The following is a 25,730-nucleotide window of genomic DNA, read 5'->3' as shown; positions in this document are numbered from 1 at the left end:
ATGTAACAGGCTCTGTGTTTATGTGCATTATGACATCATTGATAACATACCTCAGAGCCAGAAATCAAGATAAATGTCAAGCATGCTGCACCAGGCTGTGCAAATATGACTTCTTCCACGGCCAGGGCCACGAGGTGGCTCTCGATTCCAATGGCAGATTCTTTTTTATTTTTATTGTTTCAATATTCTATTTTTTTTAAAGATTTATTTATTATATGTAAGTACACTATAGCTGTCTTCAGACACTCCAGAAGAGGGAGTCAGATCTCCTTATGGATGGTTGTGAGCCACCATGTGGTTGCTGGGATTTGAACTCCGGACCTTCGGAAGAGCAGTCGGGTGCTCTTACCCACTGAGCCATCTCATCATGTCTTTATTTACCTCCTTAGCTTTCAAGCCCCAAACCTTCTTAGAAGAAATAGAAGTAAACAACTATATATTATTTTCCTTTATTATATACATATCTTACATTATGCTGTGAAATAAGTGCTATGTGATTTATATGATTGTATATATATATGTATATATATATATATATGTGTGTATATATATATATGGTTTGTGTTTATTTTTGTAATTTCACTTTCAGTCTCATTGAAATTTATATTTTGGGTTATTTGCCTTTATTAAAAATAGGTATTTTTCTCATATAATAAATCCTGATTTCAGTTTCCCCTTCCTCCACAGCATGTGCTGTTTGGAGGTTTCCATGGGACCCCTTTGAACAACAAATTCGTTATAACCCATTCCCAGTACTAGATGCTTCATTTGGTGACGAGAAATGTCCAGTTGGGCACTGTCTCCCCCTTTATTTGATCACCCTCATGCATGTATATATTTCAGGAGGCTTCTACCCCTCACATGGCTCTGACTTTTAGCTGTCTCTTCCCTTATTGTCTTCTCTGTCCTCTGTCCTTCCCTGTCCACCTGACTCTCCCATTCCAGTCCTCCCCACCCCAGTTCACCCTCAATAGTCTCTCTCCCACTTGTGTCACTTTCCTAACACAATCTAGCCATTCTCCCTACTTCTGCTTTCATACTCTATACCTACCTCTGTGGTTCTATGTATTGCAGATTGGTTATCATTGACTTGAGAGCTAATATCCACATATAAGCAAATACATACCCTTTTGTCTTTGTGGGTCAAATTTTGTGATGTTATCTTTTTAACAGCTGAATAATTACTCCATGGTGTAAGTGTAACACATTTTCTTTATCCATGTTTCTCTGCTGTGGGACATCTAGGTTGTTTCCCGTTTCTGGCTATTATGAATAGAGTCACAGTGAACATGGTTGAACAAGTGTTCTTGCAGGAGAATGAAGCATTCTATGGTTTATGCCCAAGAGTGATATGACTGGGTCTTGAGGTTGATTGGCTCCCATCTTTCTAAGGAACAACATGTTCATTTCCATAGTGGCTGTACAAGTTTGTACTCCTGCCAGCAATAGATAAATGTTCCTCACATGCTCGCCAACGTGAGCTGTCATTTCTTCTTTTGATCATAGACATTCTAACAGGTATAAGATGAAATCTCAAAGTGGTTTTTATTGGTGTTTCCCTGATGGCTAAGGGTGATGGTGGTCATTTTAAGTGTTTTTCAGCCAGCTGAGTTTCCTCTTTTGAGAGTTCTCTTTTTAGATTTGTGCTCCATATTTCAATGGGATCATTCATTTTCTTGATGTGCAGGTGGTTTTTTTTTCCCATTCTTGATATACTTTCGATATTAGCCCTCTATTGGATGTGTTCCTGGTTAACCTCTTTTACCACTCTGTAGGCAGCTGCTTTGTCCAAATGACAGTGTCCCTTGCTGTGCAGAAACTCTCAGTTTCACAAGGTCCCTTTATTAATTGTTGGTCTTGGTGCTTGCACTATCAGGGTCCTGTTCGGAACAGAGTCTTCTCCTGTGCCGGTGAGTTTCAGGGTATTCTCCACTTCCTCTTCTATCAGGTTCAGCGTATCTGGTTTTATGTTGAGGACTTTGATCCATTTGGAGTAAAGTTCTGTGCAAGGTGATAAGTATGGATCTGTTTGGAAGCTACTTGCAACCATTCAGTTTTATCAGCACCATGTGTTCAAGATACTACCTTTTTGTCCCAGCATGTATTTCTGACTCTTTCTTTATTAAACAATCTGGTGTCCATGGGTGTGTGGATCTATGTCTGGATCTTCAGTTCCATTCCATTGATCAACATGTCTGTTTTTGAACCAATACCATTTTTTTTAAAACTATAGCTCTGTAGTAAAACTCAAGGTTAGGGATGGTGACACCACCAGCCCCTTCTTTGTTATTCAGGATTGTTTTAGGTATTGTGCGATTTGGTCTTTCCATAGTGCCCCAGATTTCCTGGATGTAAAGTGAGGGTTTTGTTTGTTTGTTTGTTTGTTTGTTTTAGATTTAACCTTTTCTTTGGTTGAGTTATTCAATTTTTTAGTTGTGTCTTCAATGCCTGAGATTCTTTCTTCTAACTCTTGTGTTCAATTGGTTATACTCACCTCTGAGGCTCCTGGTCGAGTTCCTGACATTTTCATTTCTAGATTTCCCTCAGCTTGGGTTTCTTTATTCGATTTCTACTTTATGGTCTTAAGCTATTTTATTCATTTTCTTCCACTCTTGGTGTTTTCATAGATTTCTTTCTGGGATGTATTCATTAGTCTTTAAGAACCTCTATCACATCCATAAAAGCTATTTGAGAGTTTTTTTGTCCTGTGCTTCAGCTATATTGCAATTCCTAGTGTCTACTGCGGTAGGTTGCTGGTCTCTAGTGCAGCAACACTGTCCTGGCTGTGATTGATTGTGTTTTTATGCTAACATCTAGGAATCTGGGTTTGGGATGACTGTGATTCTAGGTGCTGATATCTGTTCTTTGTTGAGTGGGTGCTCTGTGCCTTGGTTTCTATTTCCTCGCTGATTCTTAGGAGGGTTTGTTGGTTGTGTGTTGCCTGGTATGGGAAGTCTTCTGGGATGCTAATGGGTGTGGCCACTAAGGGTCTGGAAAAAATGTGTTTTTAGGTATTATGGTGATGGAGATTGGCTGGGGGTGGGGTGGGGAATCTGGGTAGGTCCACAGGAGAATATTGCACCAGAATCTGTTTGGTCCCTCGTGAATCTGAGCAGAGAGTTAGGGGCGATCACAGCAGGTGGTCTGCTGCAGAGCTGGGCTGATGCTGAGGGACTAGACATGGAGGAGAGGAAGGGTCTGAAGCTTGCCTCTCCGCTTCTCTGGTCAACTTGCTTGAGGCAGGTTTGACTGGTGGGTTCCCGGGGAATGCTTGCTAGATTGAGGGGCTTCCGTGAGGCAATGAGTTGGGAGAAGCACGTTTGGAGGGAAAGGTCTGTGTGATGGGCCCAGGAGATGGGGTGGAGAAAGAGGGGAGGCTGCAGTAGCTGGTCTGCTCCTGGGCTGGAGGTGACTGGGGAATTGGGTTTGGAAGCAAGGACGGAGGAGATCTGTAGTTAGCCTACTGCTTCTCTAGGCCCAATGTTCTTCTCTGTCTCTTAATAATATGTAGTAGTTTCCTGTGTGGAGGAACTGTCTATGTTAGATACACTTCTACTAGCGGATGATTTAAGTTCTGTCTTCAATGATGCCACTTACAATATTTATTTGATCGTTTGAATATTCATAAAATATAGGAATATAATTGAATTTATACTTTGGTTTGGTATGAAGTTAGAGATTGTTGAGAGCTTTGCTAATTTTGAGGAGTTTTCATCATTTTTTCATGACCACAGTCATGACTTTTGGAATGAGTGACATTTTCTTCTGCTACTATGTCTACATCTTCGATGTTCTCCTTCTGTTTACCATTTTAAAAAAGAATAATTTGTTTGTTTTATGTATGTGAGTACACTGTAGCTATCTTCAGACATACCAGAAGAGGACATCGGATCCCATTATAGATGGTTGTGAGTCACCATGTGGTTTCTGGGAATTGAACTCGGGACCTCTGGAAGAGCAGTCAGTGCTTTTAACCAACTCTCTGAGCTATCTTTCCAGCCCTTGTTTATCTTTCTTAAGGGCCTTAAAAAATTTACTCAAATGTCCAGTTCCCGTTAGACTCTAGTGTCACATTGCTGACTGAAATGTGGAGCCTTTCCACCCCCACTGTCTAATCCAGTGTTTCCTGACATTTGAAGCAACCTCCCAGAGCTCCACCGTCTAATGCAATGTTTCCTGTTGTTAGAAGGATGCTTCCAGTCCCCTCAGCTTACTCACCTGTTTTCTGGCTTTGCTTATCAATACGTTCAAGTTCCCTGTCCATTCTTGGTTTGCTGAGAGCAGTTTTAAATTTAAAAGTAATTACAGGTGTTTAATTTTATCAATGCTTTTGGAAATCTAATTAGATTTGGTATATTTTTTTGCCTCTTTGTTCCTTTTACGTGCCTAATTGCTTTAATTTTCTAGAGACAGAGTCTCCTCTGTAGCTCTGGCTGGCCTCTGAGCTGCCTTCTGACTCAGTCCTTGAGTGTTGAGATTGCTGGCACTGCCACTACACTGGCTACAGTCATTACTTTTCAACCTCAATATTTATTGGACATACTTTGTTTTACTTTTTCACATTTGTGGTTTTAAAAATAATTATCTTTTTCCCCTTGGGTTATTAATATTATTTTTTACATCAGACTCTATGGTCCTAAAACGAGTTGTGTAAAATATCTCTTTGTTATTTTCTGGGGGGAAAATGTGAGATACTGTTACTCTTTCTTCAAATATCTGAGAATTTTAATGGTATTTATTGAAATCAAGAATTTTGAGGAGGTAGGTTTTAATTTTGCATTCCGTTTCTTTCTTATTGAATTTTCTATCTCTGGTTGTGTCATACTTTAGGGATTTTAAAAATGATTTCACGTGATGTTTCCAGGTGCATCTGCATAGCATTCAATGCGTTTTCTCACGCCTGCAGGGCAGGAAGGGATGGCTCTCGTTTGCTGGATTAGCTATGTTTCCCCTGTGGCGGCCATCTTGCCAGGAACTTAACCACTTCACCTGCTCATTAGGCTAATAACAGATGTTCTTATTGGCTTGTTGGCTATCACTGGATAGCCCCTTCTTCTTCCCTCCCTCCCTCTCCCTCTGCCTCCCTCTTCCTCTTCTCCCCCCACCTCTGTCAACTTGCTTTTCTTTCCTCTTTTCTCCTTTCTATGGGTTGTGTGTGTGCAAACATTAGGGGGTCTCACTTTGTAATACCAACCTGTTTGGATGGATGTCCTTCTGCCTCAGCTTCCTGAGCACTGGCATTGCAGTCAGGCATCATGGCCCTTGTAGGAGTTTCTTTGAGGTAGAGACAACTCATTTATAATCTCTATTCTTTTCTATTTCATACCTACTTAAATCTAAAGGTTTCTATCTATGCACCATTTTAACTAAAATTCCTTATGATCTAACAGAGTATCAGTGGCATATTTAAACTGTATTGCTCAAGTCTCACACATGTGAGGATTATGTGGCTTTTTGGGTTTTAATTTCTGTGTAGTCTATGGGATCTGAAGAAGAGATGCTGTCACTTCAGTCTTTTGAAATGTGTGGACGCTTTATGCTTCCCCCTCCCCCCATGGTTTAGCATGTGATCAATCTTCATGAAGGGTGGTGTGCCCTTAAAAAGGTGTCGAGTGTGAATTAGACTTAGAATATCAATGACTCTAGAGCTTAAGCAAACTTTGATAACCAATGGTTTAGATATGGCTTCCAACTACTGTCTGCTCAGTTTATTTTGAGAGATGTGTGTTAAAATATCCAGATGTTATTGTGGGAGTTTTGTCAACCTCTGTTTTGAATGTTGTTGCCATTTTACACACGTTGATACAGTCTTCCTAAGTGCATGTCTCTTTAGCATATTGACTGATCCCTGATCAGGAAACGGCACGGATTCTCTTTAGCTGGCACCAGCATATCACATAGCTTCCCATTCCCTAGTCCATCACCATGAAGCATCTGTTGTGTGCATGACATGCATGGTGGTGTTGTTTTGCTATCAGTTTCACAACTCTGTCTTTTCACTGAAATATTTGCTACACCAGTACCTAATGCCATTATGCAACCATTGATTTAAACCTAATATGTTACCATGTGTTAACCTGCTATCTCATCTTGTCGCTTCCTTTTGCTGATTAACTATATATTTTATTACATTATTTTTGCATTTTATTTGAATGTTCTCTGATTAATCTTGTAACAAGTGCTCTAAATTATTTATGAAAGCTCCACATTACAGTTTTATTAATTTCTGGACCTTGCATTGTGCTAACTCCACTTGTTCTCTGTCTGTCTTCTTCATGTCTTGCTTGTCTCTTTTATTTATTTGTTATGCATTTTATGCTGCCCAAGGTATCACTCTTTTATAAAGACAGCCTTCCTTTGGTCACCTGCATGTTTGCCTCCTCTGCAGCTCTTTCTCTGTAACATTTGCTGGTTCTCGTCGGGGCTCACATCCCTCGCATCTGAGCTGTCCGCTATTACCTGTCTGTTGCCAGTGGGGAAATATTTTCAAAATGTGTTCATTTTGCTTTCACTCTTAAAAGCTGTTTTCAGGACAACGAGGCTGAATGGGCTCTGTGGGGCATTTGGAGACTTTCTATTGTGCTCTGACTTTCATTATTTCTGCTGAAGAGTAAATTAGTCCTGTTGTTGGTCATTTGAAGGTTACGAGTCTCTTATGTCTGGCTGCTTTTTGTTCCCCTCTCTTCTGATTGTATTTTATTTTCAGAAATTCAACTTTGATGGGCCTAGATATAATTTTAATTTAAAATCTATTGTTGTTATTATTATTTTAAGTGTGTGTGGGGGGATGTATATGAATATGGGTATACGCCTTAGCTTGATGTGCAAATCAGATGACAGCATTCAGGGGTCAGTTCTCTGCTTCCATGTTGGGTTCTAAGAATTAAAGTCAGCGCTTTTATCCACTTTTATCTATCTCACAGCCTAGACATAATTTTAATTGTATTTGGCCTGGGGTTTCTAGTGCATCTTTTCTGTGGCTTGATGTCTTTTAATTGACCTAATGATCGTATCGAATATGAGTGTTGTAGTTGATTGTGCTGGCCAGTTTTATGTCAGTCAGACACAAGCTAGAGCCATTGGGAAGAGGGAATCTCATCTGAGAAGATGCTGCAAGCAAATTGGTCTATAGGCAAGCTTGTGGTGTGTTTTCTTAATTAGTGATTGGTTTTAGGGGGTCTGGCTCACTGTGAGCTGTGCCACCCCTGAGCAGATGGTCGTGGGTTCTAAGAGAAAGCAGGCTGAGCAAGCCATGGGGAAAAGCCTATAAGCAACACCGTCCATGGTTACTACAGCCATTTCTGCCCCCGTGTTCCTGCCTTGAGCTTTTTCCCTGACTAACCTTGAATGATGGACTACAAGCTATACAGAGAACAAACCCTTTCCTCCACAGGTAGATTTTGGTCATGGTGTTTTATCGAAGCAATAGAAACTAGACTAATGCGTTGAGTTTCTGTGTCTATGACAAAAACACATGAAATAAACAGATTAGAGGAGAAAAAGCTGATTTTGTTCAGTGTGTGAGGAGTTTCGGTCAGTGCCCAGCTGACTCGGTGTCTTCCGGATAGTCAGTGAGATAAAACATAATGGGGGTGGGGTGGGTTTGTGGTGCAGCAAAGTTTCCCACCTCATGGTAGATGGGAAGCTTAGAACATAGCTGAGGCTCATCCTATGGAGCCTCTGCTCTGTTAAGATATCTCTGCTACTCTCAATAGCTGAATCTATCGTCTGTCTGTCTGTCTGTCTGTCTGTCATAATCACCTGTCACACTTTTGTTCATTCTTTGTGGGAATAAAGAACGTTGTGCTGATGATCAGTGGGGTCTACCATCGTTGAACACTGAATTGGAAAAGTTTGTATCCGTGAGTGTGTGTGGTGTTGGTGTGTGCTTGTGTTTGTATGTGCAGATATGAGCTGAATTCAGACGTTAGTGTGAGGTGGCCTCCTCGGTTGCTCTCCATTTTTATTATTTGTTCATTTAGACAAAGAGTCTCTCCTGAAACTGGAGCTTATCCATTCATTGGGTTAGGTCTGCTCTGCCTATCTTTATCCCAGTACTATTGTTAAGGACACATGCTAACCCACCTGGGTTTTCCATGGTTGGTAGGATCTAAACTCAGAACTGTATGTTTTGCACAATAAATAGATTACCAACTGAACCATCTCTCCATATTCTGTTTGCATTTTTTATTATTTAATTCAATTTAATTTTTTACTTATTCCCTTTATATCCCACTTCCTTCCTCCCTCCTGGTCATCTCCCCCCAAATCTTTCCCCCTCCCCTGGTCCCTCCCCTACTCCTCCGAGCCCCCTGGGTACCTCAGTCTCTGGGAGGCTGGGTGCTTTCTATCCCACTGAGGCAGACAAGGCAGCCCAGCTAGTAGAACATATCCCATGTATAGGCAACAGCTTTTGGGGTGTTCAGGACCCACATGAAGACCAAGCTATTTGTATTCTTAATGGCTGCTATATGTGTCCTATTTAAGTGTTTGAAAAAAAAATGTCCCATATAGTTTGTATGAATACAAGTATCCTGGGAGTAGGAAGGAAGATGTGTGTGAACTGTGTGACTACTGATGGATAAGATGTAGATTGAGAAGAAACTGAGCCAAGTTGGAGAAAATTTGTTCTGCTCTTTAAGGCAAAGCTGACAGAAATATGAGACAATAATACTGACTTATTTCATAAAAGGATTTGTTCAAGAAAAGATGGATGTTGTTAAAAAAATGAGGAGCAGTATATTTTAAAATACTGATTTTCCTTTATTGACAGCGGGTATTTCACAGCATTTTTATAGAATGTTAACAGAAGTCAGTATACAGAGAAATACATTCAAATGTTTTTTGTACTACCGCTTTAACGTATTTGTTTACTGGTAGACTTTTTTGAACTTTTAAGTTTTGGTTTGTGAACTTCCAAAGTTGGTTAAACTCAGAAAGAAAACATGTCGGGGACCTGGGGTGTGTGGGTACCAAGGAAACACAAACGGGAAATCTATACATGCATAGGAAGCCCATTGGTGCTGGAGTTTCTGCAGAGTTTTCATATCTTGTACTTAACCAACACCTTTGCCTAGCAAAAGCATGCCCTCAGTATATGTTAGCTGAGGGATAATTTATGAGCACATTTATTTATGCATTTTAGTGGACAGAGGAGAATCTGGACCAAAGTGAAACATCAAATCATTTTTTTCCTAGCAAGATTAATTTCATAACACAGTACAGGGTGATCTGAAAGGAAACGGCCCGAGCAGCTTAAACCTCAGTAAAGAAGCTTTTAACTTCACAGTCCAGAACTATACATTGTTCTTATGCTATGATGACATCTTTGAAATCAAAAGTAAAAAAAGACAACAGTAATTCTTTTGTGAAGAGAATCAACACATCTTGATACTCGCTAATAAATGAATGGATGGGAATTTAGTATGTATATACATATGTCATATTATCATAGTAACATACAATATACAGAAACTATATATTAGAATATTCTTTAGCTTTAAAGAAAGATGAAATAGCAAACTTAGTAGGAAATGGAAGGACATGACATAGAACGTTAAGCACGCTCACCCAATCTCTAAAAGAAAAATGACCTACGTATACTCAGTCATTAGTGGATCTGCCTATAATGTGTGCATGTGTGTATATAAGCAAATGTATGTATAGCTATAGTGAAGCACTTATAAGGAAAAGCTGAAAAGGGTAGTCGTTGAGGAATGATAGTGTGCAGATAAGGGACACAGGAGCCATGGAAGAGGCCACCAAGCTAATTGTTTTTCTAGTTTGAACCCTGACATGGGTTTTCATTCTGGGTAAGTGCACAGAGACATAATGCTACTGAAGGTATGGAACCCTAAGTGAAGCTCTGGCTTCAGCACAACTATTCTAACTGTAGACAAGTCAACAAAATGCATAGAGCTTGGATCTGGATGAGTGTTTGCTTGAATGCTTTATACTTTATTGTAGCTGCATGACACTTGTATTTGTGACAAATAAAGGCAGCTTTATACTTACAACAGAATTAACAAAATTCTGTGGCAGTTTAGATGAAAGAGTTCTTCAGGTGGCCAGAGGGTGTGGATGGCTCTGAGGATAGAGAAGACGCTTTAAGGAGGAAGGGGTTCCTACCAAGGAGCTCGTCTGCTTCCTTTCCATGGCTTAATGATTTGATGAGGTCACGAGGGAAGTTACTCATTTTAGGAAGTCTTTAGCCTGTATTTGAGAACTATTTGTCGAGGAAAAGGCTACTCATTTCCTTATAGAAATAAACTACTGTTGAAAGGCATTTGAATGAACGTTGCAGGGGAATAAAAGGCCATTAAAAATCACAGACAGCAAATGGAGTATGTAAAAATTCCCACATCTTTTCCCCCAGCTCAATACTTTGTAACATCGAAGAGAGTATGTTAATGAGAACATTTGAAACACATGGCAATTGAGTAACTATTTTGAGCTGCCTCCTTTTGCTAACAGAAGGCAGAGGATTCTAGAACCGTCAATAAGCAAGACTTTAATTTGAGCAGTGAAAAGTGTGTTGCATTGGAAACAAAGTTTTTGTCCAGTCTAGTCATGCCTAGAAAAACAACCTCGGACAAACCCTGACTTCCACCACCCCTCCCAAGCCATGTCAATCAAACCTAAGGAGCCAGCTTTCGTCCTCGGAAGGCAAATGAGATGGAACCGAAGTATCATAGATGGCAGATTTACAGACTCAGATATAAAGTCTAGGAAGAGTAAATTTCTTCCTCCCTTTTATTCTCCTTCTTCGTAAACATGGGGATAGTAGCTATCTTAAAGAATATAGAACTAAATAGGATATAAAAGAACACTGTCACTGATACTGCCTGTGCATAAGCACATCCATGGAGGGATGAATACATGCATCAATGAAGGGATTTGTAATCTCACAAATAGGATTTCTTCCTGCTTCCCAGATTTGCTTCCATCTGACAATTGAATGGCCTGGGAATTTTCCATTAAGAGATGGGATTACAAATGATAATTAAATTGGTGTCATGACTACCAGGAAAATATTCAAGATATTTTTAAGAGTTTGACACATAATATATTGGTGAAGTTTTAGGTGAAACCAAGAAACAAATCTGTCCTTGAAAAATATATAAGCATATAGCTCTGAAGATATTCATATCAAATCATGGAAGGAAGTGAATTTTCCATGCTCTCCTCTAGCAGTAACGGCCATTCCTTTTCTGTTATTGTACAACAGTGAGAAAAAGCTCATCACAGATGCCCTGAATAAGAACCAGTTTCTGAAGAGATTGGATCCCCAGCAGATCAAAGACATGGTGGAATGCATGTACGGGAGAAACTATCAACAGGGCAGTTACATCATTAAGCAGGGGGAACCTGGAAACCATATCTTTGTGCTGGCTGGTGAGTTTCACAGGTTTATTTTCGAGTTCCCCTATGAAATGTTTTTGTTTCTTTGGGCTGTTTTGCAAACGTTTTAAAAACAAAGCCAAGTTGCTCTGTTTGTAGAAAATAAACAGATTGACTATGTGTGGCAAGGACATTGACGATGCGGTCAGGGCAGTGGTTGATGCCCCTGGAGTGTGCTGTGTGTCTTGTCTCCCACTGAGCGCTTGATAGAGAGGTCTCATTTCATCTCTTACCTGTCCTGTAGCGTCAAGTGCAGTTCATTTCGTGTTATCAGTGGAATCCATCCCATCCAACGGAGGTTAAATCACTTACCCAAGGCCTCACTGCTCAGAAATGGAAAGTGGAAAATACAGGCAGGAAACCAGATTCAACGCTCCACACTTTTAGTCAGAATGCTGCTTATTGAAAAGTTTTTGTTGGAAATGTAGCTATTTGTGTTGACATTTTTGACATTGCTACCAAGGAGAGTTCATTTTTGTGGTTTTGGAAATCGCTTTGATTGTAGACCAATGGTTTCAAAGGATGATTTTAGTTTCTTTCTACCAAAAAAAATATCAAATCAAATGCCCTACCTATTAAACTGTTGTGAGTACAGCCATTTTGTTTCTTATGCTTTGTGATCACAGGAACACACATGGATGGGAGACAGTAAAGGAGCAATTGATGAATCTTAAATGATTGATAACTTTTAAATATAAAGAGACACAAGAAATTACCTGGATAGGGAATGAGGTCATTGAATGTTACGTAAAATTCTGAATTGCTTCAACTTTCTGAGTCTGAGGAAAGAAAATTAAACTTCCTTACCCAGGTAGCATGGCATCCTGATTGATGCTGTGAACTTCTATTTTACATTGTGGTTCCCAATAATCTAAGCAATCAAACAATATTACTTTTCCTGTTTCCTGCAGCCTTAGAAGTTGCCTATCTAAGCAAACTAATGTGCTTGTATTTTCCTGTTTATAACACTCCAAGGATTGGTCTTTCATATATTGATCCTAAAAGCCTATCAGTTTTAAAAGTTATTTGTGCATCATTTGTTATATAATCTTTAAAGGTAACTTCAAAATGATTCTGTCATGCCAGAGTGATTATTCTACCCTTGTAGTGAGTTATAGTCTTAATTTAGCCAGCCTTCGATTTTTACAGGGATGGGTGACCCACAGTAATACTTTCTTCTTACAACTTTTTTTCTTGGCCATTTCACATCTATTTTAGCATCACGAGAGCATTTTGGCAGGAGAAGACAGGTCATTAAGTCAACAAATATTTATGGAACCTGCTATGAGAGCACAAGAAATGCATGCCAGCTGCATGGTGTCCCTTGCGAGTGACTCTGATGAAAGGCTCGTGGAAAGAAGAGGTTAGACAGGAGTCAGCAATACCACAGCTGTTGAGATCAGGCACACAGCAGATACGGAAGTGAAGACTGAAGGCTTTCTTATTTGAATTAATTACCATGGCATCTAAGGACTGAGTTGCCTGGCTTAATTATCTGCCTGAGCAAATTAATTTGATAATTAGAATTCTCCCCTTTATAAGATTCAGCCTGAATAGCAAATACTACAGAGTTAGCTTAAACTCTTGGTATTCCATATAATTCTGCAGTATGACTCAAATCTTATGAGCCAGAACCAATTAGGAAAAGAACCTGGATGTGTATTAGGATCTGGGATATCAGCCCCAAGTGGTTTCGATGGAGCTGGAATTGGCTGTAATAAGAAATTATTAAACTGTATGTGTCATCTGTGGAATTTAGAACCAAAAGAAACAGATTTGTTGTTGTTGTTGTTGTTGTTGTTCTTGTTAGAATATAATTCTAATCCAGTAAACATCTTTGCTTCTCTGGCTTGGAACCTGTAATGGTTCTTGGCATCATGTCGATTCTCATATCAGATTTGCTAAAATAAGTGGATGACACAGGATGGCATAATGATGCAAGCTTTGGGAACAGGACAAAGAAAGACTGCCATTGCTTCCCCCCACCCCCCTAGATTTCTTCCTTTCAAATGGTAGACGTTTTAGATGAGGTTTTGCTTGAAGAAACAAGAAATGGTTTCCAGGGCAAAACAACTGTAGGCCGTTTGCTTGGCAGTCTGTTTTCTCCACCTCAGCTTTGAGTAGATATAGATGTATAGGAATGCACCAGGATGAGGGGTTCAGCAGCTAAGGACCGTGAAGTCACTTTTCCAAGGTTACACAACCAATAACTAATGCAACCCAGATGGAGAACTAGGTGACTTGACTCAACAGCCAGGCATCATGGCTCTGACCAATCTTCCTTCCCTCATGGCAAGAGCTATGCAGTGTTTTCAAGACACACTCTGATTGTTGGGAGAAATGTTTTCCCATGCTACATTATTTTTTCCATAGGGCATACTGACTGTTGTAAAAGTTTACATAACATCTAGCCGCTGCTAGCTGTTGTTCCAAGCTCCCTACCTGTATTAATTGACTTAATTCTCATAGTAAATGCACAAAATACCTATGACTCTCCCCATCATCCATGATGACCTCCTCAAGGTCAGTAATTGGCAGATTTGGTTTCGGGTCTGATCTTTTAACCACCCTAGTATAATTAGATTCCTAAGTGAGCTAACTGTATGTTGTGCTGTGCATGCTTTCTGGTTCTTTTCTTCTTCTTTATGGAACCTAGGTATATTTTGATGATTTGTGCTCTTCTCAAATTCTGTTTGATAGAGGGTAGACTTGAGGTGTTCCAGGGAGAGAAGTTGCTATCATCCATCCCAATGTGGACCACGTTTGGGGAACTGGCTATTTTGTACAACTGTACTCGGACTGCCTCTGTGAAAGGTAAGAGGAGAGAAGCTGCTAAGAATCACCACTGCATCTAAGGTTGGCTCCAGAGCCGAGCTTGCAGTACTTTGTCTCTCATTTTGCCCCATAAACTCTTGTTGATAGAAATGCGGTTCCCACAAAACGATTTATATGGGAGCTTTGATAGAAATGATTCAAGCTCTGAAGAACTTTTCCTAGGCTAGGGATAGCTCAGAAGGGAAAACACTTGACTTGCCATTGTAAGGACCAGAGGTCCATCCCTAGAATCTATGTGAAGTACCAGGGCAAGAGCCAGTGCTGGAGGGAGATGCCTGAGCTTCATGGCTCAACAGTCTAGCCTAATTGATGAGCATCAGGGCAGTAAGAGACCTGACTCAGAGGAGGTAGGTGGCACTATTGAGGATGACACCTAAAGCCGTCTTCTGGCCTTGCAAACACACAAATGCACATGCACACTTATACATGTATAGGCATCTGTATGTGTGTCCACACATGCCCCTGCACAGAAGCTTGTGTACCCATGTAAACACACAAGCACACACATGTATATGCATCAGAAAAGAAAAATGTAAGTTTTCAGATACCCGTGTATGAGGTGTGGTATGAAGTTCAATGCTTCCATATTTGTTCAGTTGCCACTTTACCTTTTATTATGTAGCCCATTGCCTTTGACCCTTTTAGGATGTTTGCTTTGGGGTTTATTAATATTTTATAAACTAACTGGGCATGGTGGCACATGCCTTTAATCCCAGCACTTGGGAGGCAGAGGCAGGCGAATTTCTGAGTTCGAGGCCAGCCTGGTCTACAGAGTGAGTTCCAGGACAGCCAGGGCTACACAGAGACACCCTCTTGAAAAACAAAACAAACAAAAAAAGTTTTTATAAACTAGAGATATTAAGGAAAGCAATAATATAAATATGAGCATGGGTGTGTTCTTGAGAAATGCTTCCTTGAATGATATTTAAATCTCTCCTCTTAAAGATTCCCATTTTTTTCTATAGTACCCTTGAAGTAGACCTTCAGTCTGCTTAGATGTGCTGTGTCTCAGCATTAGGAATGGGGTACACAAGGTTTTAAGGATTAAGACCACAGAAGTATTGAATAAAAATGTAGATTGTGAGGTTCATCTTCAAACCTGAAGAATAACCAAACTAGGGTTCATTTTTTAAACAAGAATATTGAGTGACTGATTTTCATTTTACTCTGAAGTTTGGTGAACTATAGTTTCATGTTATTCTTTTTATTTTGTTTAAAAAATCATTTTAATTCTTTTATTTTTGAATTTTTATATTTACTTATTTTGCTTTATGTGTATGAATGTTTTCTCTGCATGCAGGTATGTGCTCTATGTGCAGTCTCCTGTAACTGGGGTTATGGATGGTTGTGTGCTACCATGTAGGTAGTGGGAATCAAACCTGGGTCCCTTGCAAGAACAACAAGTGTTCTTAACCACAGAGTCATTTCTGCAACCTGTTTCTAAATCTTCAACCATAGTGTATCTAAACATCTTTTTCTTTTTCCCAAGAAGTTTCTTCTGTTCCCTGTCAGTTTGGATATTATGTTTGCTTTTAAAGTCTCCCATATAAAAATGTTTGCCCCCAAATTTTCTTCTATCTTTAAAAATCATTTGTGTGCACTCTATACAAAAGTAACTGTAGAGATTCTTAGAAGATATTAGTTCTTAGGCAGTGGTTTCTAAGCATCATAGAAAGATACACATTCATACACATGCACACAGAGACTTTTAGCTTCCAGTCACTTGTTTATGAACTCTTTAGTGTTGAATCAGTTGCAGGCTGGCTGGCATGATTCAAGAACACACCTGGTGCTATGTGGCGGATTCAGTGCACAATTAGAAAATGCAAACCTGCTACTTGAATATCATCCTACCTAAAACATAATCAGAAAAAAAAAATCTCCTACCTACTGCAAATCCTGGTAGACTTTGGAGCTGACGTGATAGGAAACCACCCACAATCTCATTATTTCCTTCCATTTGTGGTTTTAAACAATACATTTCCAATAAGTAAATACTCACTGACTAACATTTTGGAATGTTTTCTTTGTCTGGTACTAAACACTGTTGTATTGTTTCCTTGAATTTTCTAAAGCGATTACCAATGTTAAAACTTGGGCCCTCGATAGAGAGGTTTTCCAGAACATTATGAGGAGAACAGCCCAAGCCCGGGATGAGGAGTACAGAAACTTCCTCAGAAGGTAAGAGTATGCATTTGGTGGATGAAGTGCAGCAGTTGGTACACAGGTTGAATTTGACCACAGTAACGATTTCCTTAATGTTTTCCCCCACTTAAGCAGTTTCTACAGTGTTAAAGCAAGGAGAAAATTTGCTATAAATGGCAGCAGACACTAAAAATTGTATTTCCTTCCTATTAGCTTGTATGCTGAATTATTTTCTTGCTATTCTTTTTACTTTAGTATTGAAAGGGCCATAGCATAAAAAATATGCAAAAACACCCAAAAAATTCACCCAAGTTTGTTCACTGGGCTTTGAAAAAGCATTTATGATCTTAGAAAGTATATCAAAAAGTTAATTTTTCTAATACTAGTTTTAGTTATTTTTGTTACATTTTAAAATGTATTGATTGATTGATTGATTGCATGCACACACACTCACATGTGTGCCACATCACGTGTACAAGTCAGAGGATCACTTCCAGGCATATGGATCCTTGGAATCCAACCCAGGTGATCAGTCCAGCCTTCAGAGTACTTTGTACCCTGAGCTGTTTCAACAGCCCCACTTGGAACATTAGGATTAATTTATCTTACTCTCCTTGCTCTACAGGTGACATTACTTTTGTCATTGGCAAAGGCACACTACCTTCTAAGTAATCATTATTTGTAGTAGCTTTAAAATCCCCGTTACTAAGTTGCCGCATTGACACGGGTACCAGGACAGTTGATTTTGTTTACAAAATGCCCTGTACCGTGGCATCATGAGTTGATTTACAGGGAAACACATGTCTGTATGATTTCAAAAGCAAGCTTAAGGAGATAAGCGTTTTTGAGAGAGCACACTTTCCATGTTCAGTAGTTTTGCATCTGAGACTTTTGACAGCCTCTGGATTTGGGACACAGCATGTGATAAAATGTACGTAGGATAGGTGTATCAATAATTATGCATCATGTGACTTCCAAAAGTAAGCTTCCAGTTTTTCCTAAGTACAGTCTAGTAGTGTGACCTTCCATAGCCAGCCTGCAAGGCCAGTTGTGTTAGGGCCATCCACACCTAGCGCCCAGTTGGGAGTCATAGGCATGAACACATTGGCAATCAGCAGAACACAGCCAGTGTGCTGGTTCTTAGAGAACATCTCCTTGACATACCATCGTAGAGACAATAATGACTCCTGACAAAGGGTTGCAATAATGAGAAGCAGGTGTGTCTCTTCTAGGTATCATGTACCTTAGCTGTCATGTGGTAGGATATACCTAAATATAGGTGGCCTCAAATTTCTGCAGCTGAATGTCACAGATCAGCATTTAAAGTAAATAAGCCACACTGAGGGATGAGATAAAAAAAAAGTACAGGAATAAACCAGTGGCCACAGGATGTAGTTGACTGAGATAAAACACAAACCATTCTACAGAGTCATGAACCTTGGAACCCAGTGTGCTCTGCCTGAGTTAAGGAAGCCCAGCACGTATTTCTCCAACATTCTTTTTGTTATTTCATTCATCCATGCAACAAATATTTGTTTCTGGACACCAAACATTGTGGATTCAGTGGTGAACAAGGTAAACCCGACCCCTGTCCACAGAGAGGGGAGATGAACTGAGATTTCTCCTCATCTGTTCATCCACCACTCCCAAAGGAGACGACAGGCTTTCTATTCATGGATCCCAGTTCCGACCAGAAGGAAAACCTTCATACGTTTGTGGAAATTGAGTTCTACGTTTGTTCTGTTTTGGTTTTCCATCTCAACAGGGAGGCACTACTCTGGGGTAATGCCAGTTTTTTTTCCTTTGTTTCATTATATATAATAGATTCTTTATATATGGAATGCGATACACAAGGGCTGTGGTATACATGCAAATCACAAAACCTCATAAAGCTAACAATCCCAATAGGAAATACATCCAAAGGAAATGAAATCAGTATGTTGGAGGAGACATCTGTGTCTCCATGTTCTTTGCAGCACCATGCAGAATAACCAGGAAATGGATACAATCTAATTGACCATCAGCCATGAGTGGATTAAGAAAATGTGGTACACATAATGGAAGAATGTTTAACCGTAAAGAAAAAGATTAAAACTCATTATTCGGGATGACATGACTCAAAGTGGGGAATGTTCTGTTTAGTGCAATGGGCCAGGCATAGACAGACAAGTGCAGCATAATTGTACTCAGATGTAGGCTCTGAGAGAGTTCCTTGCGTAGCCCTTGAGAGCAGAGCGGTGCTTCCCAGATGCTTACAACAGCAATGGGAAAGGGTTGACCAGCAGGTGCTAAGCTAGAGGCATACGGGAGTCAGAAGTTGTGATATTGCACCATAAGATGATTATACACAGCAACAATGTAATGCATATTTCAAACGCTGGGAGGGAGAGTTCTGAATGCCTTTACCATAAGAAAATGATAAATTCTTAGAGGACACATGTTTACCCATATCTAAACATTGCATATTTATACATATATAGAAACATTGCAAAGAACCTCATAAAGAGGTACAATTTTATACACATAGTTCAATCAGAATAAATCTAAATGAATGAATAATAAGTTTCATTGTAAGGGAATAATAACATTATCATTATTATAATAAGTGAAGTTAGAGATGTTCCCACAGTACCTGTGGGCTCTGATGTCATCACAGATGTCTGTTCTTCTCCTCTCCCCCTGCATTTGGAAGTTTAGTGACTGTTCCATAGGTATTCTTCAGGTTTCGGGTTTGATTTAACCCACTTTGAACTTGTAAGAATGGGGGCATTTTTTCATCCCATTAGTTCCTTACCCATCACCATGCGTTTATTTATATGCTCGCTAGCTGGGCTCACACCGGTGTTTTGCAATTTCTGTGCACCAGTTCAGGAGTTCTTACAGATCTCACACGTATTCTGGCCTAGTACCCCATGTTACATGTGTGCAAGAATCTGCCTTCAGCTCCCTACCATCACAAGATTTAGTCGTGCATTTGGGGAGTGGCATAATATTTCTTGTAAGGGTGTCAAGTGGTAGATAGTAATAAAGAAATGCCGTTTATAGAACTGATACCAATGGTGTCAAGAATGTGTAACACAGAAAGAAATTGATTCAATAAAACAATCTAATCATATAGATTAGTTAATCGTGCTGAGGGAAATTCATGTTTTTTTTTAAGAATAAATGGGCTTCAGTATTCTATTTCAAATGTTCCTGTTACCTGCCTCTAGAAACACTGATTTAAAAAGACAGCACAGTAAGATTAATAATCAAAGAATATGTCACTGGTAATTTTCATGTTCCCATGGGTTCAATCTTTTCCTAATTACAGGGAGTTAGATGAAAATCTGCTCTTCCATCTTGAATACAGTAGTCCACCTGCACTAGAAGAGACATGGAGAACTGGAAGCAAACACTTTTCCAGATATGAGTCGCTTAGCAAACCAACAACAGTGTGTCTGGGTCCCCCGAGTGAGTGGGTGGGATGTCACTGTTACCTTTGTAGAAATGACATTTTCATTTCTGCACCTATGACAAAAGCCTGGAAGAGTACAGTATACATGGACCATTTTCCATTGTCAAGAGATTCTGTATTTAGGCGATTTCAGTTATTTGAATGTTTATTTCGGAAAAACTGAAGTGCATTATTATAATAGTATGAAAATATAAGAATTTAGAATCTGTATGAAATATATATTTTCCAAGACATAAGTAAGAACTAGGTGTGGTGTTGTATGCCTATAATACTAGTTCTTAGAAGGCCAAAGCAGGGGAAATCATTAGTTTGCGGGTAGCCTGGACTACATTGTGAGACTCTATCTCAATTTTTTTTTCAAGACAGGGTTTCTCTGTATAGCCCTTGCTGTCTTGGAACTCACTTTGTAGACCAGGCTGGCCCCGAACTCAGAAATCTGCCTGCCTCTGCCTCCCAAGTGCTGGGACTTGATTACAAAAAGATAATTAATTTAAGATTTTTTTTTTTTAATTTTGAAGTGTCTCCTTGTTGAAGAATTTACCTGAAGACAAACTAACCAAGATCATTGACTGCTTGGAAGTGGTAAGAAATTTTAACGTAAAAAACTACATATATATCATTAGATCTTAGAACCTAGTCATATTATTAGTAATGTAAATGAATAAAGAGGAAAAGATGGGAGAACATTTTAAGTCCAGAGAGCAGGAGCCATGTCCAGTTGTGAGAAATCTTTTAGGCCAGCTCACACTGAGATAAGGGGCCAGCCAGGGTTAGGTAGATAGACTCGGAACTTGTAGAAAGAAATTTGCATGTGTAAAGTGAAATTTGATTTACATATTTTAATCTTTTTAGTACATTTTATACAACTAATCTGCCTTACTCAAGAGGCATTTGATTTTCTCCCATTAACATCACAATCCCTTGCAGAGTTTTCACAATATAAAGGAGTCAGTGAGGCATAATTAGGAAGCAGGGTACAGAAAGGGCATGCTGATGCTGTGGGGGAGGATGCTGATGCTGTGGGGGAGGTGCCCAGAAACCAGCCTGAAGCAGTCTATACTCAGCACTGTGGGCCATGGAAACACATATTAAGAGCTCACACTTGAGTACTTTACCTATTCCAATATCTAGAGGCAAATGACAGATTGGAGTGTGTTCAAAAGCTTATTCCTGGCATCCCCCAGATGGCTGGTTTTAGTTTAAGACTCGTCAAGCCTTATTGTGAAAAAAAAAAACCCAACAAAATGATTTTATAACGTACCTTGTTTTTTAATGATACCATTTTATGTAATCCTCTTTAGGTTTCGAAGATTACAACTCAGAGCAAACACCCCCTCTTACTTTCTTGGGGGTTCTGTTTCATTGAAACCGAAAAATGACCTTTCGGAAATTAAGGGGAAATAGGGGTTGGTGGCAGTATCATGACTGGATGTGATGTTTATACAGAGCTGCTTTCAGTGGGAACAAAGTAAAAGAAAAAGGAAAAAAAAAGCCTGCCCATCTGTTGACAAATTCATACCCCTATCAATCATGGCATAGTGTAAAGACCTATGTGTTGAGAAAGAAGCAGGGATTATTTTATCCTAAATCTAAGCAACACCAGGAATGTTTCCATGTACAGTCATGGAACCCATTGAATAGTTGAAGGGCAGGCTATGGGGACACAATGCCTCACCTCCTGTCCCCTGGGACTTCAGATATGAAGTCAGATTCAACAAACCTGTGTACTCTGCATTCCTCCGGGATTTTTCCCAGTGTAACATAAACCAATCACAGATGTTACAAATTAATAATTCATCCCAGTTTTTTAGGGTGTTTTTCCTTTCAAACCAGAGAAGCCCTATATGTACATATTTTTGTTGTTGTTGTTGTTGTTGTTATTGTTGTTAACCTAAGAAAGTCTGTTTTTAATATACTACTAATAGAGTAATTTCATCGGAGAGACATTCCGAGCTGACAGCAAATATGAGAACTTGGCATCATTAAAAATATATGGTCAATTAGACCTATTTATAGGGGCCATAGGCAACAGCCGCAGAATACATAGATGGGTCTAGAGTCCGGTACTAATTAGCACACAATTCAAGTTTGTAAGCTTCATCTTTTAAAGCACGAGAGGCGAGCTTGATTACATCTCAGCCTCTGTGGACAGCAGCACCGTGTATAAAGGCGCTCTTTATTCACACCTTGCAAACAAATGCATCCCAGTCATGTGTGAAAAGCCTCAGATGTGGTAGTGATTAGTGAGGGAGTAATGGAGTCTGTTTAGTTCTGAAAAAAAGGGCACAATTTACAAAACAGATCCTCCCCACAGTCAACCCCCAGTGCAGGGAGTTGCGATAAAGCACCGGCTGAGTTCTCAGAGGGCAACACATCTCCACAGTTTTTGAGAAAAGAGGTGTCTGAAAGGCTGCTTAGAGGTTGGTAGGGAAGCTGTTTTTTCCTTTGTGTCGGGGGAGAAAGGTGGAGAGAAGAGGATCAGAGCTTCCTGAACCAAGCAGTAGAGCTGGCAGGTTCCAAAGAAACTCAGGACTAACTCTGGTGCCTTTTAGCATGAAAAAGCATGTTGACCACCAGGCCCATTCAGTACCTGTGACTCTTAGTTCTTCTTACCCTGGCCTTTAAACGACTCCAGCCCAGGGGCGGGGCTTCTGGGCGGGGTTTCCAGGGGGCGGGACTTCCCTTCTTCCACCTTCTCATTTCATCAGCAAAGGGTTCTTTTGATCTTCATTCTCCCTCTCTCCTTTCCTCCCTCACTCCCTCCTTCCCTCCTTCCCTCTCTCCCTCTCTCCCACCCTCTTTCTCCCTCTCTTACAGCTCCTGGTCCCCTTTCTTGCTCTTTTATCTTCTTCTCTTTCACTCTTCTCTCTGCTTTCATGTCCGGTTCGGTCATGTTAGTCTACGTGCGTTTTTCCTCTCCTTGCTCTGCCTTTGGCTGTACTCTCCCATACATCTACACTAAAACCTGTCTCCTCTACCACACCTAGGAACGATCATATCCTCATTTTCACTCAGACCCTTTGTGTTTAAGACCTTGTGAACTCCACCACCAAGTGTCTCTGATAGTTCAGTTTTTTATCAGCTTTCTTGAACACAGGTCTCCCAGAGCATTGAGCTGGGGAGGCAGCCACCTTCTGGAAGCCCCTGCTCACATTCTGACCAGAACAGGAGTAGGAAGAGTAGGAATCATGGCGCACAGTCACGGCTATGCTTTAGAATTTGTCTAAAGATAGCCTTAAGGGAGGATGCAAGTTTGGAGTGGTGCTAACAATGGACGATAATGAAAACTTTAATGTGCCTTGTGTATCTGCACAGTCATGAAGAAGACAGGAGAAGACAAGAGTGTCTGCTTCCATGTCAACAACAGGGCAAAGCATGGAGTTTGTATAGGGCAGAGCTCTAGAAGCTGACCCTGTGGCCCTTAGTACTGACACCCCAATGCCCACCCACCTCTGTGCCTTTCCTAGAGTTCCCATTGTGTCAGGGGAAGTGGGGTACAGTAATGTGAATGCCTTTATTCTATTGCAGATCTGGATTGCCAATAGATAGGCAGGTACTGTCTTTCACTCACTGAGTCAGAAACTGGTAGAGCATGCCAATTTCACAGTTTTAGCATTTCGCCAATGGGATTTTTATGCTCATTATGGTTTGAGAAGTACCGAGGTGTGAAAACGGATTGTGAAGCCTGCTTTGTAAAGTGTGCCCTGGTCTGCCTCTTCCTTCTAGGGATTTCCATTTTAAATCATATTTGGCAAAGTCTAGTCTCTGTGTGTGTGTGTGTGTGTGTGCTGTATGTAGTTTGGGTGAGTGTTTTCTGTGTGTTACATGTACTTTGGGTGAGTGCTCTCTGTGTGTGTTATGTGTAGTCCAGGTGAGTGTGCAGGTGTGGACACATGTGTATGTGCATGTGTATGGAGGTCAGAGGACAATCGGTGGGGTGGGTGTCATTCCTTGGGCACCAACCCCCTTTTTTCTTGAACAGGGTCTCATATTGGCCTGAATGCATAGATTAGACTAAGCTGGCTGCCCAGTGAGACCCCTAGGAATCTACTTTCCTTTGCCTCCCTAGTGCTGGGATTAAAACAAGCACTCCCATAGCTAGTTTTTAAACGTATGGGCTCTGGGGAGCAAATTGAGGTAGTCATGCTTCTATAAGATGACCACCTTACTGCCTGAACTATCTCCCCAGCTCTATAAACAGGTTTTGAGAATGAATTATACATGTGTGCGTCTATGTATTTTTTTCACGTATGTTACATCTCTCTTCAGGCTCCTAGGCATCCTCCTTTAAAGACTCCTTTTCAGACCATGAGTGGTAGATCGTTACTAGTTCATGGAAGTGGTTCACTGGAAGAGTTTTGCAAAATGAAAGGAGCAAGTATAGTTACGGTTTCAAAGACACTTTATATTTTACTTCAGTGTCTATGTGTGCATACCTTTATGGGTATATCGAGCAAGCATGTGCAGTGAATTCCTTATTCCAGGGAAAATGCCCGTGGCTTTTTGGTCTTCTAAGGGACCCTTTGCGACGTAACCGCAGGGCTGTCACCGCACTGTTTGCTCTTCTCTTTTTGGTTGCAGTGGCCGCCCTGGCCTGACTGGCTGCATTTCCTAGTGGACAAATACTGGGCAGTCCAGCATCATGGCCAGTTCTTACCACCATATATTTTTGGTCTGACCTGTTTCCACAGGCTTTCCTCGTCCACGAGTTGCTGTCGACACAGTGGGAGGTACTATTTGCCTTCCTTCCTCGGTTTGAGGTGACAAAGAACCATCCCTGGGCTGATTCCACAGGGGAAGTTACCCTTTAAGAAACAATAAGGCTCTTTCTCAGTGCTCCTTCTCAAGCTTGTTCCCTCTGAACTTGCTGGTCGTCAGGAATTAAGACCACACCTCTGTACATGTAAGAGGATTTGTAGTAGTCCAAGAACAGCCTGGTAGCCCATCAGAAGCTTCTCATGTCGTTTCTGTTCCATGTGCGTGTCGGGGACCGAGATCGGAATGGGGGTAAGGGACATCCCCAGCCATGGTCCACCTGGCAGGACACTGCCACTTCACTGAAGTGATTGGTATTTTAATTAGTTACAGGGGGAGGGCACCTTGGATTGCCAGGATGTGGTCATTCCTAAAGAGTCATAGTTACTGCCACCATGAAATAGAGCATCTCCATAAAGAAGGCTTCTGAAAAAAAATATGAAATAAGAAAAAAAAACGAAGAGCTGGGCTAAGTGAAGTGAACATAAAACCTCACTGTTTGTGTAAAATAGAATCCATCTCTCATTCACAGACCAATCCAGAGGGCATGTTAGGTTCACCCGGTCATCTGGGAATGTAAACTAATGGCTACTTTGCCATCGTCATTTAGCAAATGGTTTTCAAGGTCCCTCCAGGCCATGCCATTAAGGATGTGCACATGGAATGGTTCATGGGTCTGGCTCGGAAGTGACATGCATTGCCTCTGCCTTATTCTTTAGGACAGAATTTAACCATATGGTTAATACAACAACAGATGCATCACTTCCTCGGGTAGCCATAGATGACTCTGAGAGCCAGCTTGCCATCCGTCCTGTCACAGAAATTAACAGGCACTAGGTGCCTGGTGTGTACCAAAAAATTCTACCATGTACTTCATGAACATTTCCACTTCATCCTCAGACAATGCTGGGTGCTGTAGATACAGAAGGACAAACTGAGGTCCAGAGATGTGGCCATAAAGCACATCCCACAGTCCCTTTCCTTAATACATCAGTTATTAAATAAACATTTACTGTGTTTAAGGTGTTTCCAACATTTCAGAAAACACTGTATTTTGGGGATATACAGAATTGTACTCACGCACTGCCATCCCCCAACCCCTTGTTGGCTAGATGGGCTGAATGTAAATACAGAAGCC

General features: G+C 40.5%; 1 protein-coding gene across 1 annotated transcript in view; it reads left to right on the top strand.

The window, feature by feature from the left end:
- The window catches only part of Prkg2 (protein kinase cGMP-dependent 2), a 109,095-nt gene that overhangs the window by 29,799 nt on the left and 53,566 nt on the right, over positions 1–25,730 (top strand). Inside the window, exons 3-6 of the mRNA XM_021162709.1 lie at positions 11,228–11,394; positions 14,101–14,214; positions 16,311–16,416; positions 20,356–20,419. Coding sequence (XP_021018368.1) covers positions 11,228–11,394; positions 14,101–14,214; positions 16,311–16,416; positions 20,356–20,419 — 451 coding nt within the window. The remainder of the gene's footprint in view (positions 1–11,227; positions 11,395–14,100; positions 14,215–16,310; positions 16,417–20,355; positions 20,420–25,730) is intronic.

This window comes from Mus caroli, chromosome 5 (genome assembly GCF_900094665.2).
Source record: "Mus caroli chromosome 5, CAROLI_EIJ_v1.1, whole genome shotgun sequence".
In the NCBI taxonomy this organism is placed as follows: domain Eukaryota; kingdom Metazoa; phylum Chordata; class Mammalia; order Rodentia; family Muridae; genus Mus; species Mus caroli.
This window is presented reverse-complemented; position numbering and strand designations above follow the sequence as displayed.